This window comes from Drosophila innubila (assembly GCF_004354385.1).
Source record: "Drosophila innubila isolate TH190305 chromosome 2R unlocalized genomic scaffold, UK_Dinn_1.0 1_C_2R, whole genome shotgun sequence".
Lineage (NCBI taxonomy): Eukaryota > Metazoa > Arthropoda > Insecta > Diptera > Drosophilidae > Drosophila > Drosophila innubila.
The window spans coordinates 17,818,874-17,840,552 of record NW_022995374.1 but is presented as its reverse complement, the minus strand read 5'-3'; the positions used below and the strand labels follow the sequence as shown (position 1 = coordinate 17,840,552).

At 38.4% G+C, this 21,679-nt stretch overlaps 2 protein-coding genes across 4 annotated transcripts in view; one reads left to right on the top strand and one right to left on the bottom strand.

Moving 5' to 3' along the window:
* Positions 1 to 21,659, top strand: part of LOC117783978 (putative polypeptide N-acetylgalactosaminyltransferase 9) — a 67,624-nt gene extending 45,965 nt beyond the window's left edge. For 2 of the 3 annotated variants that reach the window (XM_034621562.1, XM_034621563.1), the window contains 6 exons: positions 13,324 to 13,542; positions 15,190 to 15,332; positions 15,750 to 15,840; positions 16,088 to 16,198; positions 19,795 to 19,902; positions 19,960 to 21,659. In XM_034621562.1, the coding sequence (XP_034477453.1) occupies positions 13,324 to 13,542; positions 15,190 to 15,332; positions 15,750 to 15,840; positions 16,088 to 16,198; positions 19,795 to 19,902; positions 19,960 to 20,121 (834 nt within the window). In that variant the 3' untranslated portion in view covers positions 20,122 to 21,659. Of the gene's footprint in view, positions 1 to 13,323; positions 13,543 to 15,189; positions 15,333 to 15,749; positions 15,841 to 16,087; positions 16,199 to 16,584; positions 16,687 to 19,794; positions 19,903 to 19,959 lie in introns of all 3 variants that reach the window. The other variant, XM_034621564.1, reaches the window with a different exon arrangement.
* Positions 224 to 2,375, bottom strand: LOC117783980 (imaginal disk growth factor 6). The gene is made up of 3 exons (XM_034621566.1): positions 2,193 to 2,375; positions 1,039 to 1,614; positions 224 to 981 (listed from the first exon to the last, which is right to left on the bottom strand). The coding sequence occupies exons 1-3, from the start codon at positions 2,320 to 2,322 to the stop codon at positions 329 to 331; spliced, it is 1,359 nt and encodes a 452-aa protein (XP_034477457.1). The 5' UTR covers positions 2,323 to 2,375; the 3' UTR covers positions 224 to 328.
* Positions 21,660 to 21,679: the final 20 nt, after the last annotated feature.

Here is a 21,679-nt window from a genome sequence, read left to right as displayed (position 1 = left end):
TTGGTGCAATACATCCAGACCAAATTTGGTTCACATCGGTTTCCCATATCATATAGGAACAATCGGTCGAAAATCTACTTTCAGTACCCGACTACCTGGGCACAGGGTGTCCTACTGTCGAGCGTGCTTGACTTTAACCGTCATTCAGTCAATCTGTTTCAAACATATGTAGTACTCAAATTTTTCCTTTATACATAGAGAATTAAGCCAAAAATCAAGCAGATGCTGTAGGAATTTTCCCGGCTGAGCACATATTTTATTATTCGTTAATTGATTGACAACACTTTCAGACATGGGACATTATTAAAAATGATATTTTCTGGAAATTCTAGTTAGACAGGCGATATTTGATAGCCCGCAGAATGGGATATTTGTCACTAGTGCAGAGTCCACGGAAGTCATCGTAGGACAGGTCGAAAAGGGCAACACCGCCCAGATTGTTGTTGCGAACGTAGCCAGCCTTGTCGGCAGCGGTGTCGGGGTCCTCATAGCTGATCCAGATGCCGTTGTCGCCCTTCTTATCAGCGGCACGATAAGCATAGTTGCCGTATCTCTTGGCGGGATCTGTGACTCTTGTCAGTGGAGCATTGGCACCTTTGGCGTAGGCATTATTCTGATTGGGAAGCAGGGCACAGGTCTCGGGCCAGCTGTAGATGCCATGCAACTGGGTGTTTCCACCAACAGGTGCCTCATCCACCACCTTAGACACAGGTGGCACTCCTGTTTCACCAGAATCATCTGTCATTTTCCAGGGACGACCATAGCTGGCCACGCCCACATTTATCTTGCTAGCTGGGCAACTGTTTCGCAGCCAATACTTGACCTGGGCATCGACATTGAACTCGGGATTGCGTTCACTCAGCTCATATAGGGGAGCAGAATAATCAGCCAGCTCCGGATTGCGTTGCGGGGTGTAAAAGTCAAAGGCGGCGATGTTGACAAAGTCCAGATAGTTGATCACAGCAGGCACATCGAAGAAAACTAAAGAAAGAGCAGGAAATTAGCTACTACCTAAAAGAGATCTGTAGATTAACCTACGGGATGCGTTCACATTGGGCAGAACTGTCGTGGAGAGCAGCAGATTGTCCGGACGGAAGGCGTTCTTCACATCACGGAGCAACGAGGTGAACTGTTCCTTGTGGTCTACGGCGTGCTCATCCACAATAGAGTCACCGCTGAAGACCTTCTTGAAACCCTTCCATATGCTGCCTATTCCGCTGTGAACCTTCTTGGGCTTATTCTTGGGGAACTGCCAAGCAATATCTAAGCCATCAAATCCGTAGGTCTTCACAAGTGAATAGGCGGTGTTCACGAAGCGTGTGCGACCTGTGGGACTCTCCAACAGTTCCAGGTATTTGTTGGGCAAATCCTTGGCATTCTCGCTCGTCTCAATATCCTTGTCTCCGCCCACGCTCAAGAGAATACGCAGATTTGGATACTTGCGCTTCAAGCGGGTCACGGTACGGTACAGTCCCTTGCCCAGATCCAGATCCAGCTGCTCATTGAGACTCACAGCCTTGTGCGAACTACGTTCGAGACCCGCATAGCCATAGATCAGATAGTCACAGAACTGTAGAGCAGGCTCCAACTCATCGATCACCAGTTTGCCGAGACCTTAATAAAGAAAGATAGCGAGACAGAGTGGTAAAGATAGAGATAAAATAGAAGCTTGTTATATTGTAATATCGAGAATATCTGTAATATCGAGAATATTTGAAATACTTTATTTTAATTTTAAATTCCTATCCTTACGAATTTCCTATTCTCGACGCATAGATCAATATAAAATCATTCACACACAAAAATATCAACCTTAAAAAATGGAACAGGTTAATAAATTAATTTACTATATCCAGTTTCCACTGTAATTCTTTTCTGGACAAAGGTGATTCACTTTTTCTAATTTTTGTAAACTAAATCTACTGCAATTATTTGTCCAGTGTACTCGGGGAATTAAATAATTGGTAGCCTGGTTTGTTATCGCCATCGAACACTCTAGAGAAAAACAAACAAATAAATCTAATTTCTGAAGCTTGAGATTGATAAGCCTCACTTTGCTTGTAAGTTATTCACTTTTTTTATTCAAGATTTCGTTTTCAGTTTCACTTTATTTATGTACTTCAGGGCAAATCTTAATTATCAGTTGCTGTTTTTGGAAGCATTACGTAAGCACTTTTGGTTTATTCACTCACCTTCCTTGACGAAACTCGACGAGTCATAGAAGCAGACCAAATGTCGTTGTGGTCCCAACTGCTGTTGCCCCACCTTTCCAGCCAAAACGCTGGCCAGGCACAGGGTCAGCAATGCCAAAGATTTGTTCATCTTTGAAGAATTCCTTGAATTGTAACTTGTCAAGCTGTGTTTACCGCTTGGCCGACGACTTGAAACTGAAACTGAGACTTGCGTTGTTTCTATCTCGAGGCTCTCGAAACAGATCGAAGCAGCTTTTCATGAAGGTTGAGCTGATGTTCTTTTTTTGTTTTGTTTTTGTGCGACGAGTAGAGTGTGAATTGATAAATGAGACAAAGCAGCGATGGCGAGACATTAAAAAGCTCTATTATGAATTTTTGTGTAAATACAGTGTACGTTCGATATCATGCATAATTATTAGTTGAATTTGCATACTGCTTATAAAGTCGCAACTTATTTATTAAATTTAATTCGACTAAAAAATGGCTCGTAAAATTAATTGATCAATCTTTATGGCGCTTAACTAATATTAAACTTAAAAATATATTTAATAAATAACTTTTAATATTGAATATTTAATATTTATTATGTTTGAATATTTTCTTATACATTAAACAATGAGTTCACTCTAATAATTTACATATGCCGCTGCTATTTTTGTCTAAAAATTAACTTGTTTAACACATTACTCAGCCATCAAAGAGCGTGTTTGCTTTGAGCAGAATTCACTGTATTAATTTAAATGCCGCTCTAATTTGCTTGCGTTTAAGATCCGTTTGATTTGTGATTTTTTTTCTTGCTTTTCTGTTTAGCTTCGCATTAAATGTGAAGTCCAAGCCCAAGTAATTTTGTTATCAGTCAGCCTGGACCTGGACCCATTTTTACTTTAGCATAATCGTCTTTCGATCCACATCTCAACTACCTCACTTACTCCCACTCTATTCTCTCTTTCTCTCTCTCACTCTCTATCTGCTGTTGTTTCTCTTTAGTTTTTCTGCTTCGTATTTTATTTGCCTGCCTACGACGCAGCTCGCACCGTTTCCATTTACTTACTTTCAGCTGCCCTCTGTGATCTTAACTGCCCACACCAACACACACACACACACACACACACATAGAAATATACCCACACACTCACACATTCATACTCATGCGTTAGCTGTTTAGAAATTCATGGGTTTACCCATCGATTGACAGAGAGAATGATAGAAAGAGAGAGAGAGAGACTGAAAGGGAGATAAAGACAGTAGTAGATAGATAGATAGGTAGATAGAACTTGCCCCCAGCTTGACCCTCATCTCATCTCTGTGACAGTCGCACGCACAATCAGCCACGTGAGCATCCAAATGGAATGGAGCAAACTATGGAATCCAACTGCCAGTTGCCAGTTGCCAGTTTTCCGAGTTATTTGCATAAAATGTTTGTCGATTGTTTTGCGACAAGAAGTCGATGTCAGAGAGTTACTCACAATTTTATTGTTTTGTTTTTGTTGATTGTTGTTTGCTTTCTATTTTATTTTTTGCAGTTTTTCCATTTGCATTTCAAAATATGAGTATTTATGTTACATTTATTGTTTGATTTACCATTCAACATTTATTGCTTTTTTCAGTTCTTTTGTTGAAATTTAAAAGCAATTATCACCTGTTAAGGCAACGTTTTCAATGCAAATTTAAAGCCAACTTGTTCAGGATGGGGAGGGTGTGAATGATAATTGAAATTGCTGTTGGCCTAACATTTGCATAAGTGAAAAGTGCAAAAAAGATCCACAATGGGGTTTAACTTTATCCGCACTTTCGCCTCAGCGCTTGTAAGTTTATGATTAAGTCAATCATACGCATGAATAAAGCACAAAAAATATGGCTTAAACTGGCCAAGGACAGCCAGCATTTAGTTTGTGTGTGTGCGTGTGTGTGTACAAATTGAATTTCGTCTCGGTACGCAACCGACAATGGAACCCGCTGCCAAAAGACCAATTTAATCCTAGCCCGCAGATTTCACTTTTCAATTGCTGCTCGTGCCGCTTTTGACCTTAGCATTTTCTTTCCCTTTTTCTTGCACACATACATATATATTCTTTTTATTCTTATTTTTTTTTAATTAATGGCAAGCCAGTTTTGGGTCTAAAACGAAATCCTTTTGACTGCCCCTTTTTTTTTAACTTTTTGGGATTCCTGCTGCGTATTTTTATTTTTGTTTGAATTTTGTAAATTAATTTGGCTCAAGTAGAGCGAGCAGCAGGCAACGTTATTACTTACACATTTTCTGAAAATTACATGCAGTTTAACTTTTAATTGAAATGTTGTAACGAGTGGGAAGCAAACGAGGCAACACAAAACCCCAACAAAGCCAAAGTTGCCCGCTCTCTCGACCACTCTCAGAACATTCTCATGCTCATCAGCTGCCATGGCAATGCATAAAGTGCTCCCACTAGAAAGCTTTATATAGCTATATTGCTTGCATACATTTATTTTGTGTATATGCATGTATTTTGCGGCTCTGTTTAATTAAACGTGCCGGCAGCGCTGAAAATCGCTGGCGATATTTTACACTCTCGCCTGAAAGTATGCTTCACATTCGCATAAAAAGCACAAGTTGTTGGCCGCTTTCGAGCGCACCATGAATAATGGCAAAATTATGTTATTTGCAAAATATAAAATGACCGCCAATTTAATGCGCTTAACTGCTACTCATAGAGATGGCCGCGTGACACGAAGCGAGGCCGTAACTTTATAACTATATACCTCTTGAAAAATATAAGTTGAAACTATTTAATGGTTTTTGAATTTGTTATTTGGTTATTTTGTAATATTAGCTTTATAATTAAATTTTAGCTGTGGTATCTTTAATTAGACTCTTTAAGTTTTGAAAATTATTTTATTCAGTACAAAATAGAATTGAAAAATTCAAATTTTTTCCATAAAATTGAAATTAAACCTTCTCCAAAATTTTTGCGGACTTGTAGCTTTGACTGCGATTGTTTGAAAAACAAACTATCGACTCGTTCTTATTTTACACAAACTGACCATAGATGGAAGTTTCAAGAGTAGTTCGACTTATGTGTGGATGATGTTGACCAAACCAGCTCTCATGGCATGGCAACGATAAGCGGCAACAGGAGCCAGAAACCTCGCTCATAATTTTGCATATTAAGCCATGAAGAGGAAAACTCTCGAAAGTTTTATTGGCAGCCCGCAGCTGTTGTTCCTTGTGCCGTGAAACCACAACGATGTTGGTGCGAGAGGGAAGGGCAGAGGAGAGCTAACAATAACAAGATCACCCTGCAATCCCAAACAACTCGCAAGTGTATTAATTTGCACCCAATGCAACGACAAACGAGTGGAAGCATAGGAAAACGAGGGAAACACATGGAGGTAGGAAAAGGACGTGGCTGTGAACAATATTTGGTGGAATATGGACGCATGATAAGCGAGACTAACGACCGCTTCACTGGGCTGCCTGGGCAATGTGTGGAGGCTGCTGCTGCTGCTGTTGCTGTTGCTGTTGTGGGCGTGGCAGCATGGCCACCATGCCCCAAAGTGATTTGTGTGCTCGCCCATTTTTGCAGCTGCAACAGCATCAACAGCAACATATGCAAATCACTCACTCAAGCAAGAGAAGGGTACACAAACCAACACCAAAACAGCATAAACACCATCTCACACACCCACACACACCCATACACACACACACACACTCACATCCAACCACCCACATATATATATGTACACAAACACAAGCCTGTTTGGCTGTGTATGAAAGTCAGCTTACGTGGCGCATGATTTATTAAAAAGGACTCGTAAAAATGCACAACACACTCAACAAAAAAAATAGCACGAAACAAACTCCCAAAACAAGCAGTAAATACACTAGAGATGACTGCGTGACAATCGCATATAATGGAACCATCGGTTTATGTTATTCAAAAGCTTATTACAGCTGTGTTTTGCATTTAAATTTTTATTCTAATTTGAAATAACTCTACTTAATTATTTTATAAATAAGTTTTTTGAGCATTACTTTAAAATCATTAAAGTAAGGAAATAGAAAATATATTTCTCTGCTTCAATTCGACATTCGCATTTGTTGAATATATATTTTTGTAGCAACATCTTCTTAAAGTCTGCTTGGGGCTAGACTCCTCGACTATGTACCTTCTGAAGTTGCATTCCTTGTCCTGTCACATTCTTTGTACTACAACTATCAACAACAACTCTCATGCGAGTCTGCAGCAAAAATGCATGAGAAATAGCTATGGAAATAAGCTGAACCAAAAGTAAAAGCAACAGCAATAGCAACAACTTCTAAAAGCTGATATGAAATTTTTAAAGTCTCATCTTTCTCGTTGCATGCACTTCAAAAAAACAAAATTTGATACCATACCCCATTCCCTACACCCCATTTCCCTTACAGCTGGTGCTTAGCCTCGCATGATGGGTAAGGAAAATGTCGAGAGGGGATGGGGAGGGGGTGGCAACACTACAAAACTGGCAACTGGCAACTGGCCCCACTTTGCGAGCCCATCCATCAACTGCCAGCAGTTGGTTCATTTTTAAGCAATTTTCGCAACCGATATTTTGTGCATGGCAGACAACATTATGGCGCCCCCGTCCCCCCCTTCTGCATTGGCTCGCCCAACCATGACATGCAGATAGATGACTATATATGTACAGATATAGCTTCAGCTCTGCCAGTCGATTTTTTGCATTTGCCATCAGCAAAGTCAAAGTTCTGTTGCCTCTATACGCCAGCCAAACCGTATTACCAACATCATCATCACCATCATCGTCATCATTATGGCCAGGCTAAAATGTGAAGCGACTATTTGGCTTGCATTCGCCTGGACGCGTCTGCCTGCAGGTCCTCATTATTAATTGGCCAGCAATGCATATTTCCAGGATTCAAGGCGCCATTCAACTCATTTTTGGGAATCACTTTATGGCATTTTTGTGGCAAGCAAATTGTTAGTTAAGCAACTCAACTTTAATTTAGCTGTTATAGTATATACGATGTTTAGAGCTACATTTAGCAAAAAAATCGATAGAAGAAATGACTAAGGATCAATATATAACACACAAAACTGATTAAATTTTGAAATATGTGAGTCTTCTAAGAGATTAGTTCTTAAGTACTTAATGAACAGAAACCGTAAGAAATAACATTTAGGGGGATTTAATCTTTCATATTATTTATTTTGCATTGAAAAATGGGATTTAAAATTAATCTAAGTAATTATAAAAAATCTTATTAGCGATAAAGTTAGAAGAGTCGCAAGATAAGGTGAATGATTTTCTAGAATCTTACAAAAAACTTGATACGTTCAAAGTTTTTAAATTTATGCCATAAATTGTGAAGGCGAAACTGTTGTAATTGATGGGCTGCTTATGGGACCAGGTTGAAAGCAGGCCGCTGTTGGCCATCATATTCGCCATAAACTAGATATAAGCACGTACTTAGAAGCAGTTTCCGTAACTCTTCGTCTGGATTCACTCGCTGCATCTGGCATGCAAATTGAGTGCGCGTTTCGCATAACCAAAAACTTCATTTTCAGCAATTTGAATGGGCATTGGAGATAACTAAGGAGAAGGAGCAGGAACAGGAACAGGAACAGGAATGAGAATGTGAGAACGCGAGCACGTTCTGAATGAAAATTTGAGAACCACAGATGGACGTCGCATATACGATGTTACCAACGTGCCCAGAGGCGTCGCTTCCGGTGATAAGCTCCATTCTCCCCTCCCCCTCTTTCTGATGGTAATTATGTTATGTCCAGCGGGACCACGCCCCCAACTTAAGGGACTTTAAGTCTTAGCCCAACTTGAATAACTGCTGGCCAAATTAAATAAGCGGCTAAGTTGGCACGACCTTGTTCACTTCCTTGCCCGTGGGAATGACGGGGGAATAAACAGGGAAGAGGATCTTCTTCCGCTTTTAGGAACGTGCTGCTGTCGCCATTTTGACGATGTTATTTAGTATCATATTATACGTTACGGGAGTGGGAAATCGCCGCGTGGCGTTTTCTTTTAATTTTCATAAAATTTTTTCGCAATTTTCTGTTTCTTTTGCGCGCTTTGCACGTGCGCGCATTTTACTGCTTAATACGCAGGGTTGCACTTTACTTTTATTGCACTTTCAGAACGCGCTGTGTGTGTAAAAACGAGCAAAGTTTGCCACGCGCTCGAATCTCTGCTGCGTTTTATGTGTATGCAGAGGCGGGTAAAAAGGGGGAACGGAAGAGAAAAACATATTCACCATTTAAAGGCATAAAAAACCAGTTTGGCAAATCATCTTGAATTTTGTGTTGAATAAATTAAATAAAATGAATAAATAATATTTACTCGTAATATTTATTTAATCCGCACTTGTTTTATTATTTATTTAACCTTAACTAAGAGTTCATCTGAAATGAAATTTAAAAAAAAGTCAATAAAATTAACTTTAATAAAAAAGAATAGATAAAAATTTATATAAATTATAAATAAATTTTAACTTTAAAGTCAACGGATAAAAAACATATTAAATATTGATTTAAACTTGCCATTTATTAAATCAAATTAAACAATAAGTTTTGAATTGACACAGCTACTGCTTAAATTATTCGCTTGATTATGCTTAAACAACCATTTAGCATTCTATTGAAATACAATGTAATATTTGCATATTTCCCCCTGCTGTTGCCTTGACAACGCCCCTGTGTCTGGGCCAAGCAGCAGATAGTCCAGATAAGTATGCTTGCCTTTGGGTTGAGCACTGTCTGAGCCCTGGTATTTTCAGTTTACGCTCCTGTCTCTGTTTCTGCTTCTGTTTCCACTTTTGCTGTTGGTCCTGACCAACGTTAAGCACTCGCTAACGGTCCAGTGAACCGGTAATCAAAGCAAAATCAGCTAAGCAACGAACAACTTTTTATGCTAATTTGGTGCGTTTCATGTAACATTTTCTTTTTCAGCTCCCTTACTCCTAACATATGTGTGTGTGTGTGTGTGTGTGTGTGTGTGTGAGAGTTAGGTGGGTTTTATGGTACATTACACATTTTAATAAGCTTTTGAGCAGCCTTACTTGAGCTTCAGTTAAAGCAGGTTAAGCAGGACTTTTGCTCAGTCGCACCTGGTCCAAAAGCGTGGCTTAAAACATGGCAAGTTTCATGGTTTCCTTTGGCATCCTTTGCAGCATCCTTACAGATCTCGAGTATTACTTAAAACTTGTGCAACTATTTACTTTGTGAGCACAGCGACTTTTTAGCGACTTGACTCATGCAAATGCGATGCAAAGAGGCATGAAAACTCTCAAGTTTCCCTCTCTAGATACCCACCCTACTAAAGATACACAGATACTAATATATACATATATGTGTATATGTGTGTATGTGTGTATGTGGGCGTGTCAGCGTGCACTTGTCAAAAGTCAACTTCACATTATGTCAAGCTGCGTTTTTCCTTCCTTCCTTTCTTCGACGTGTCCTTTGAATTTCTTTCGCATTTCTCCTATGGAGTAAACGGAAGAAAAACCGGAGGTGGCAGCCGCAGGCACTTTATGCCCTACTGTGCGTGTCTGCCACGCCCCTTAGGGGGCGCCCTACACTGCCTCACATAATGCGATGCTGACATTAACGGTATTCCCGCTCATATATATATTTTTTCGGTGCCTCCTGCTACTTTGCGTGACTATTTTATTTGATATTAATGTGTTTGCTGTTGTTTTTGTTGCTGTTGTCTGGCAGCCCGCAGGTTAGCACATTATTTCCATAGCACACACAGTTGCCTTTTAAAACCAGGGCCACTTCACGTTTCGCTTTTCGCCTGCTTAATTTGTGGTGGCTGTCGGGGGTGGGAGGGTTAGAAAATGGGAGAAAGGGAAGTGTCGGATCCTGGGAGATCCTCTGCTAAGCTCTCTCTGTGCTCTGCACTTGACGAATGGCTTTGGTCGCTAAAGGACCCATCATTTTTCTAGCATAAATTGTGTCAACCGCACACACAAACACACACACATCCAGACGTGCATAATAAATGCCTCTAGATTTATTTGATATCTAAATAGGCCGTCGTTTCGCCATTGAAGCCATGTGAGAAATGTGTGGCAATTATGATACCCTGTAAGCACTTTAAAAATGTGATAGGCTATTCAGGGAATTATTTTTTTATAAAAGTAGTAAGTTTATTAAAAATATTAAAGCTATTTAACGATACAGAGTATTTTCTAGTCAAGTTGATCTATTGTTGTCGCCTTTTAAGCTTGAAATATCTTTTAGATTGAAAAACCTCACAAATCTAATGATATTATAGATTTTATCTGCCCCAAATTGAAATACGTAGTTAATTTCATTCGACAAAATAAAAGCTGCACATATTTTAATTTTAATTTTTTTTAATTCTTAAGCCCAATCAATTTCTTTTTTTTATCTAGGTGCAGTCATAGTAAAATAAAATTAATATTTTTTTTTGGCAAAGTAAAATACTGTATACAGGGTAGCTGCTGTTCGACTTATTTTCTTGCTGTTACTGCTTAGCTTGGCTCTCTCCTTGATTGCGTATGCATACATCTTTGTTTAGTGGATATATCTTCAACAAATTGAATTGATTGATTGGTTTATAAATCAAGCGGGATTTTGCACAATTGTGATGAAAGGCAGTTTGATCCTTTGAGCCGTGGCGAGTCTTGAACCATGAACTTCCTTCCTTACGCCTTGTATGGCACTGACAAACAAACTTATCTGTTTGGAAATGAATGTCTGTACATACATATTTATTCGCTGTTGAATCATTTAAGCCGCATTATATGAGTAGGAGTATAACGTTGACGACAGATGGCCAAAAGCGAAGAGTTATGCGACGTTGTTTGCACAAAATGGCAACTGCAACTGCAACTTTCCTCAGCTTTTGGTGTTTATTTATTTATTCAGCGCTGAATTTTATTTCATTTCAGTTTATTTTCACAAGAAACTTATTTTCGTTTTTACTTCCATTTCCGCTGCGCAGGAAAGAAAACAAAAAAAAAAATGTTGTGCATACATATATAGAGAAAGGATGTTGGGCGAGCAACAACAAAAAATAACGCAACTATAACAATAAAATCCTTTTACATACACATGCATACATTACACACACATACGCACATACATATACAAATGAAGCCTGCGTTTTTGTTGCTGCTTTTCACTTTTGCTATTTGTTCTGTCACTTCCGGCGGCGAAAAAAAAAATGAATAAGAACAAAAAATAAGAGAAAAATGGCCGCCCGCATGCAGCTTCCGCCTCGTCACGCATACAACATGATTGTTGTTGTTATTGCTGTTGTTGCAGGTTTTTACCCCGTTCCAGCCTGGTTATGGCCACACTCATTGTTGTCTTGTGCCAGCAGCGTTTATTAAATGTCACACTGCGAATTTGCCAACGGCTGTAGGTTCTCTGTTACCACTCCCTTAGCCATGCACCAATTCCCATTCCGACTGTTATCTGACATCCGTCTGGTGTTCCGGCCTGGCCGTGACGCTCTCTCCCAAAACACAATGGCACTTGTCGCGTTTGGAGATTTCACTCGCTGCCTTCATGTTTGCTATTTGATATTTGTTGTTTCTTTTTTGTTGTTTATTCTTTTCATTCTCTTTTCTGCGTGTTCTCTCTTTTGTTTTTACGCCTTGACATTTTCTTTTGTTGTTGACTTTAAGTTACACAATTTTAGTTGCTTAGCAATCCACCTCTACATCCTTATTCCCTTTGACGACAATTCCCCTGACTGTCAGGCGGCGACAATTTCATTTATTTTGCTGCTTTTTTAAATCAAACGTCCTCAACTTTCTCATTTTGTTTGCGTATCTCACGTGCCGCCATATACTCGACATACATATACCAAATATTCTTTATTATTCTTATATATTTTATACATATTTTTCACAGTTTTATATGCGAAAGTGCATTTGACTAACTTATAAATTTGTAATGAAGAGTCAAAAGATTTGAACAGTCTTTAAATTAAAGGATATCTACGGGTCGAACACTCTCAAGTGTAGAATATGTATATATATTTTTCTTTTGCCATGCTTTTAATCGCAGTTCTTTTTAGGTATCAGACATTGCTTTCTTGTTTCACGTTGCGTATACGCAATGTTGCCTTTGATTTGCATACTTTTGATGTTGATATCAATGAAGTGCTGTCAAAATGAAATGAATTTTAAAATGACATTACAATTTGCAAGCAGCAGCACAAAAAGTTCCATTATTTATATTGTTTATTAACATTACACAAATTATTTATGAGTTAAATTTAATGTTGTTGTGTTTGTTCACACACAATAAATAAATAAAGCAAATGTTATTTATTTTTAATTATTCTGTATGAAGAGACGGCAGCTGCAACTGCTGCGGTAGCTTGGCCAAAACAAGCAAAAATTGTAATTAAATTGCAATGAAAATGAAATGCAATTCTCCAATTAAATGCAAAATCTGCTGGCGCACAAGATGAGCGAGGGTGAGACAGAAAGAGAAACAGATAGAGATAGAGGGTTGCCGCAAGTGCAGCAGGAAATGGAGTTAAATCGAGCTCTGGAAGAGTCCAGCTGTCCAGAAAGCAACATCATCAGCTAGACAAGAAATAGAAGCAGGAGCAGCAACAAGAGCAAAGCAAATACTCAGCACAAAATATTCAATTACAACCGAAATTTGTGGAGAACCAGACAGAGACAGAGCGAGAGAGATATTGGAGATGGAAGTGTGAAGAGGCAAACGAAAATGTGTACTAAATAAAATGTAGCCTCGAGTGTTTTGAAGCTGTTGAAAGTATCCGAAAAAGGCAGACAAAGTTGCTGCCAGATGGGGCAACTTACTCTTGAAATGGGCGCCATGTGGCATAGTCGGTTGCATCTCTTTCGCTCTCTCTCTCTCTCTATGTCTCTCTATAACTTAAACTAGCTTAGGTGTGAGCCACTCGAGCGTACGATACATTCGCTTGAGTTTCAATTAGGAAAATTAAATGTCCTTATGAGATTCCATTTGACTGGAAAAGCAGCCGCAAAAGTCTGCTTTCCTCACATTCCTAATCAAAAATGTCAGTCAGCCGGGACTAACAATATTCGTCCAGGCTATTGCTTTTGTCTGTCTATTCTCTAGCTGACATTCAATTTGTTTATTCTTTGCATCTTTTTCAGAGCACGTCGGAGCCTGTCTATTCGCCCACAATGGCTGGCGGCCTCTTCTCCATTGACCGTGAGTTCTTTGAGCATCTGGGCACCTACGATTCCGGCTTCGATATCTGGGGCGGTGAGAATCTGGAGTTGTCCTTCAAGACGTGGATGTGCGGGGGCACACTTGAAATTGTGCCCTGCTCTCATGTTGGTCACATTTTCCGCAAACGCTCACCGTACAAGGTAAGTTCATGACACAAAAGATACACCAAGGTATTCCCAAGAGTAGTTGCACCATTAATGACCCACCAATGCGATTGCAAAACATTAGAGAATTTAAAACTTACAAACGACAGACACATGTGTGTGTGTTGCATGTGTTGTGTGCTTTGTGGCAAGCCTCAGCACCAGTTGAGGCCGAGGTTCGTGTTTGGTGTACAGTGGCCCTATGCGGTTTTCCCTTTGCCTCTGCACATGTCGCACATGCCACATCCCACATGCCACATGCAGCAGCTACTACATACGAGTAACTATATGGACATAGGCAGGGCCATGAACATGGGACACTGCCTCAATTATCAACGGTTTACGCTTGACAAAAGTTTGGCAACTGTTGTGTTGTCAATACCACAACGGCAACGGCTTCTATTCAAACAAATGCCACTGGGGGCCAAAAGCATTAAGCTGCAACGAACTGAATACATACCTGCCACATGCAACTATGAGTGCAGTTAAGTCACGAACTTCCGATGAAATGAAATGAGCAACATGAGCAACAATGTCAAACTGGAAATCGCAAATCGAATTATTTAGCTTGACCCTCGGCAGGGGTGGTTTTTCAAACTGATTTTGAATATTGATAATTATGTGCATTCAATATAAGTAATTACGAAATCGATTAGTATCGTTAGTATCATACATACGTTGTTATTATTCAAAATTCTTAAATATATATCGATAGCATTACATCGTTAAATGTATGCTCGATAAATTATTAAATTAAACCTGTAATGAGACTGGACAATCAACTTAAGTCTGACATGCGACCAGCTTAATATAAAATTTTCGATATTTATCGATAGCTTATAATGGAAGCTCTTGAATGTCAAACTAATGACATCATAACTCCCAAATTTATCTAAAATGTTCGATTAGTGTCGATAGCCGATAAGCAATCGATAAATATATATTTTAGATAATGTATTGTATTAATTTTTAAATGCCACCACGTTCCCAGAAGTTTGTTTAAAATTTTCGATGTATTATCGACATAAAAGAAATTCGATAACTTATTATTATGTGGAATTTACTTATGTGTAGAGTGCAATGCACTTGCCCCTGGCCCACTCTTCTTCATATTAGCTTTCCACAAGCCACACAAAGCACACAGCTATACAAACACACACTCACACACACATACGCATAAACAAGAACAATACACAGCAAGCAAACAAAGAGGGAGAGGGGCATACATGGCGCGGGGAGTGGGGATTGTGGGTAAAGACAGATAGCCAGATAGAACGACCACAATAGAATCACCAGCAGCAACAGCAACAGCAACTTGCAGCAGCTGCAACTGCAACTGCAACAGCAGCAAGTGGACAACACGCCAAAGTAGATACATATGACGTAAACCAACTCATTCAGGTAATTAGACTGGTCTACTCTTCCCTGCCCCAGCCCCTGCCTCTGCCCCTCTTTGCAATCCTCTGCTGCTCCAGTTGCAACTCCATTGTAAAAGCTCTGCTCTGTGTGCGGTTGCCAAATATGCTTACTGGCTTTTGGCGCCGCCTTGTTCTATTGTGGCAGTTGCAGCCCAATTGTTTTCATGTAAATGTTGCCAAAAGTCCTCTAATGATATATCTTCATCTTCGTCTTCTTCTTCTTTAGTGGCGTACGGGCGTTAATGTTCTGAAAAAGAATTCAGTTCGTCTGGCCGAAGTCTGGATGGATGATTACTCCAAGTATTATTATCAACGCATTGGCAACGACAAAGGCGACTACGGCGATATCAGTGATCGTCTGAAACTGCGGTAAGTGAAAGAGTAAAGCTAAAAAAAGATTTAGACTGTCATAACTTTGTCAATTTATAGCCGATTTATTTGCGGAATGTGAATTCTATCATTATTTTGACGCTACTTTGATTCTGCATAAAAATTGGAAAATTCTACTTTTTCATTAAGAATTTCAAACCGGTATAACTTTGTCATTTCCTAATCGATTTTCTTGCGGAATGTCAATTATATAATTTTTTGTCCTCTATTTTGATTCTGCATCAAAATTACAATTTTTTTCCATTACTGTCTATTTTTTTTCATACTTCCATACATAGTTTTTCATCACCTTGTCTTAACATAGGACTCTTTTTGCATGGGAGTAAACCATCTTTAAAACACGAATATAAATAAATATTTTTTTTTTTTAATTTTTTCCACATATTTTATGTTTAGCGAGGATCTGGAATGCAAAAGCTTCAAATGGTATTTGGATAACATCTATCCGGAACTCTTCATACCCGGCGATGCGGTGGCCAATGGCGAGGTAAGTTCTTGTTCAGTGTTTCCTTTCGAGCACGCAGCTCTTGCAGCATGTGGCAAGCGATTACCCTTGAGATGTGGCAACCTGTACCCCAAGATCCAGTTAAAGTTTCAGCTCCAGTTAAAGGCTCCCGGCTCCTTGCTCTTGGCTCCTTGCTGAAACAACACTACTAACCCATTAATGTGCCATTTATGGAATAGTAACAAGAAACACACACACGCTTACATATGTATTTCCCCATTTTCCACAGATAAGAAACTTAGGTTATGGCGGTCGCACCTGCTTGGACTCGCCATCTGGCAAGCGGAACTTGAAGAAGGCTGTTGGCACGTATCCTTGCCACAAACAGGGTGGCAATCAGGTTTGTTACAACAACAACAACAACAACAACCACAACAACAGCAGCACTGCGACCGCCACAAACTCCGTTGAAGCACAAAACCGTTAAGATTATTTCCCATCCATAAATACTTATATATCTTATGATCCTATGATTACGAGCCTGTACAGTTCTCTCCCCCTAATGAAGCTAATTACTAATTTCACTAATTCAACCTGGGCACACGGGTCGAACTTTACTTTAATTGTACAACAAAAATTGTAAAAAGTCTACAGCATAGCGATAACGATAACGATAACAATAACAGTCGCAATTCCGTTTCTAATCTTGTTATTGTCAATGATGATGATGTGTTCCTTTGTTATTTGTCTTGTGCATCGATATGACGAATCGAACTTAATTTCCAGATTAAAAACATTCACACCGACATGTGTCTCGATGTTGATGGAAAGGCCGAGGACGAGTCGCCTGTCGGTGTCTACGGATGCCACGGCCAAGGAGGACATCAGGTATCCAACTCCAAATCCAAGCTCAAAACTCCATCGTTTGACCCTCGCAGCAGCAGCAGAATTCGGATATATTTTCTCCGATCTGCGGCTAATTTTGTGGCTTGGGTTTTACATCAAATTGTATTTAAATTGGTGTCGGCTTCATTGTTCGGGTCTATCGAGTGCTTTCAAAAGCTTTGCTTACAAATAATGCTCGTAGTTAAATTGTAAATTACTTAAATTACTTTGTTCCCGCTTGCTTGATTAACCAATTGACAACATGACACTAAACGAATGCAGAATATATTTGTATTTACTTATCTAAAATCTGACTACAACACTTTACCTTTAGGCTTAGCATTAAATGTGATTAATCCTTAACATCTTAGCTTTTAATTCAACCAAATTTTAAGAGAGACTTTTCAACGTTTATGTGCTGCTTTTTTAGGACAGATGCATAAACGTATCAACTTATTCTTTATTTAACAATTATGGATTATAATTATTTCCTGGATTGAACAACTTTTACCTAAATTAAATAACATCTCTCTTGTTTTACTTTCAATTTAAATTTTTTGCTATCGACTTTAGCTGAATTTTCCTTTAATTGTTTGTGAATTCATCATTAACACTCTCAGCCACTTTATTCACTTTCTGGCCCTGTCTTTTTCGTATTAGCCAAATTAGTTGGCCACTTGTTCTAAACACTTTTAACCCACAATTCAATTTGGCTTTATAAAAGCCGTCAGTATACTAACTAAATAATATTGTTCTATTTTTCTATTTTTCATCTCAATTTGATTTTTGTAATGGTTTCTCCCGTTTTATCGACCGTTGTTCTGGCCGCAGGTTTTGTGGAATTTCGTAAATGTTTTTGATGAAAAATTAAAATCATGTAGATCTTTCCCTTCCCAACTCGTACTCGTATTTACCATTTATCGAAATAAATATTGTTGATAAACTATTTTTGACAGTCCTGCGGTTTTGAGCACTAATTTCACGGAGTTTGTGGATTATAAAATGTATTTTTAAATACTTTTTCGCATTTATTTAACATTTAGCCTTAGCATCAAGTGAAAGTATTTATCACAAAATTTATTTTTTGTTCTTGTTGTTTGCCATGGACAGAGAAAACTCATTGACAATTTTACACTAAACACATACACAAAATACTCGTGTGGCACACACACACAATTTTGCAAAATTGAGATTTATGCCACGTTGCAAAATTAATTAAATCGCAATCATAAATAAAATGACAAAAATGATAAATCATTTCCATGGCTTTGCTTGTTCGGCTTCGTGTTGGGCAAGTTTTCACAAACCAACAACAACGACAACAACAGCAACAACAACAAGAAAACTGTGACAATTTTACAAACCAACAACATCAAGAAAACTGTGACAATTTTAGCAGCATTTAATAACAAAAATTTCGACAACAAAAACGCACAACAAAACTGCATACAAATGAACTGAAACAGACAAAAAGTAAAAGAAAAACACTAGTTACAACACACAGATACACAACACACACACTTATACTTTAGATACATTCAACATTAAATGGAAAGTGTTGACCTCGTTCCGCTCGCATTTCAAAATGCAACGAAAACCGTCAGACGGCTTTTCTGCCACGCCCACAACCGCAGTACCTTCAGCAACGCCTTTGCCACGTTTTAAGTGCAACAAACCCGCAGCAAAGTAAGGAAATAAGTAATCCAAAGAATAGTAGTGTACTATACAGGATACCAAATAAATTGACTTAAATCTATAGTAAAACAGATTTTATTAAATTTATTTAAATTTTAATTTCAAATGAATAGTTGTGTAACAAAACTACCCCATTTAAGCACTTCATATAAAGGGTATAAAATGTTGACTCTGTTGTGGAAGCGACGCTGCATAAAATAATCAACATTTGCCAGCACTGGCAAAATTTTAATTTCACACATTACAAAAAAAGGAACCCACTTTTGTAGAGGGACGGAGGGAGTAAAGTTTGCACAGTTCTTTGACTAACGTCACGTCAAAGGATCCTCGCAGTTAACATCCAAAACAGCAACTGAAAAACCGACGCAATATAATGAAAAAATTTTCATTTTCACATAAACGCGCGAGTCTAGAAAAAATACGGGAAAAGGCGAAAAAAGAAAACTATGCTCAACACTGATAAAGTGGAAAAAGTTTTGCATGCATATTAAAAAATTGCATGAGATACAAAAACCAAAAAACCAGACCAAAAAAAATAAAACAAAAGGAAAACTGGGAAAAAGAAATGAAAAAGATACATACATAATTAAAAACGTATCATGCATCACTCGAAAAAAAGAAAACGCTGTGGCATCAAGAAAAAGCGTTACAAAGGCTTTAACTGAAGGGAAATGCAAATTAAAGCCGTGAAAATGAAGGCCGCTAAAGGGAAATGAGGTTGGCGTCGGGGTGAGGAAAATGAGAAGGAAGAAAGCAGAGTGCAAAGAGCAAATAACAGTGGTAAAAGAGTAAAATTGTTAAATGTAAATACTGTTAAACCTGTTACTTATGAAGTGAAAATACTGAAATATGTTAATAACTCAGCAGCAGCTTTCTTTCATTTCGTTTCTGACATTTTCACCAATTTTCCCTTTGCCTCGCTAAGAGCTGCATTTGATATTATGTTGCAATATTATATAAATACAATAAACAAAGTGTAAGAGAAACAACATTTAAATGCTCATCATATGCAGGGTCAGTTGTGGCAGGCGGAAGCGGAAATGAAAATGGTAACACAAACAAAATGGCCGCCGGGCAGCCATGTTGCCATGCTGGTCCTGGCAAACAAAAGAACAGCCAGCCAGCCAGCCAGCCAGTCAGCCAGCTGGCGTTGTCAGCAACGTGGCTTAAATTATAAATAATCATGGCCAGGCCGCAGACAAAACACAGACACACACACCCAGACACACACACATACACATGGACAGAGACTGGTAGCAGCTTTGGCATTTAATTTTATATTAAATATGTAATAATAAGTAATGCGGCTACTTGGCGAAAATGTTATGCAACAATTTCTCAAACCAGCTAACACAATTTGTATTAATATGAAATTCTGTTTACTTTCCCCACTTTCCACCCCTTTTAACTAAACAGTACTGGATGCTGAGCAAGGCTGGTGAAATACGTCGGGATACTGCCTGTCTGGACTATGCCGGCAAGGACGTGATACTCTTTGGCTGTCACGGCTCCAAGGGCAACCAGGTGAGTGTTGCATATGATTTTCAAGTGCATATTTATTTATATTTACAATGCTTACAGTTCTGGACATATCGTGAGGGCACAAAGCAACTGCATCACGGCTCCTCGGGCAAATGCCTGGCCATCAATGAGAACAAGGACAAACTGATCATGGAGGAGTGCGATCCGAGATTCGTGCGACAGCAATGGCTCATGGAGAATTACGACAGTTCGAAATTGTGAGGCTATTTCTATGCGAAGGGTACCCTACTGGTCCCCACATCGCAGAGCATGAGCAGAGCATAGCAAGGACACTAAGGAGCAGTAAAAAAAAAGTAGGCATAAACAGCAATAGGAGGAGAACTTGGAGTTAAAAGTTCAATGTTAGTTTGTAAGCAAAAGAAAAAAGAAACAATGACACGGCCCTCGAGAGTTGTGCAATAGGCAGTAGCTAAAGTACGAGTATTTGCCATGGCTTTTAGCTGAAGTACACACACACACACATCTACTAACAAATATATATTAATTTTAATTTTAATTGTATTTTATTTTTTATTTTAATTGAATTAACTAGTTGTTAGGCGCACAGACAAAAGAAAAAGATAGATGGACTGTTTGTTGTACAGTAGATCTTAAGTTTTCTAAGCCAAACGGAAACGGAAACGCAACCGTTAACAGTTACTTACTATAGTAGAAGATGCATTAAATAGTGTAGTCATAAATATATAGACATATAAAGTAAACTGTATACTTAATGCAGTTAACCCAATTGGGTTCAACTGACAAAAGTCGTAGCGCAATTTTTGCATTTACATGTTATAAACTTTTTAGCACAATTTTACGTGGCGAACTTTGTGTGTGTGTGTGCGTGCAAGTGTGTGTATTTGACAGGCCAATAATGGAGTGCACAAATACATACATACACGCATACCAACTTATACATATAGGTACTTATTATAATATTTATGAATTCTCCTGACATCAAATGACTTTGCAAAAGTCGCGTTCCAAATATGTTTAGTCCGTAAGCTTGCTATAAGTCAACCGTATTGTTGTTGTAGAATGGAAAGCATTTGGTGATTTTCCTTGCCCATCCCCCACTTTCCCCCCACCCATTCCCTTAACCATTCCCAATTAATTAGATAATAGATTTATGTACTTATATATGGCACACTCGTTCCGTTTCATTTCGTTTTATTTATTTTGTTTTTATATATTTTCGCAAATTCGGAAGAAACAAGTAAAAATTATCAAGAAGAGTATTGAAGTATTTTGTTTTAAGATAGGAAATCTGAAATACTTCTTTACTTTTACAAACCTATGCCAAATTATATTTAGTGGTTTATTTATAAATTATTTTGTGTATCTTTTTCGCATTTTGTTATAAACTCAACAAGGACAACATATCCCGTTTGTTAAACAACGCCAGCTTGTAGAAGATACATTTTGTATTTATATCGTATCATCAGTTTCGGACAGACTTATCGATATCACTAAACTGTAGTGCTAGAACTTAATCTAAATCTAAGAAGCAAATATGCAATAGTGCCTTCTACTTTATACTGACTCACAATTGTTTATCCCATTTAGCACCAAAAGAAAGTTAAAACTAAACAAATTAATCAGCTCAAATGGGGTCTAGTTTAGTTCACAAGCAGAAAGCGACTGTAAATACTTATAAATTGTACAATTTGATATCGTATATATTGTATGCATGTAAATAATCAAACATGGTCAAAATAGTTCTGGATAATCAGAGTAAATATATTAAAGTTAAATACATAAACATGTTTGATTTGCG

What these genes read in the sequence shown, in the direction of transcription:
- LOC117783980 (XM_034621566.1), bottom strand. Translation starts at nt 2,322, where the DNA reads ATGAACAAATCTTTGGCATTGCTGACCCTGTGCCTGGCCAGCGTTTTG. An exon ending in GTCGAGTTTCGTCAAGGAAG is followed by an intron (nt 1,615 to 2,192) that starts GTGAGTGAATAA and finishes TTCTTTATTAAG; the next exon opens with GTCTCGGCAAACTGGTGATC. An exon ending in GCCCAATGTGAACGCATCCC is followed by an intron (nt 982 to 1,038) that starts GTAGGTTAATCT and finishes CTCTTTCTTTAG; the next exon opens with TTTTCTTCGATGTGCCTGCT.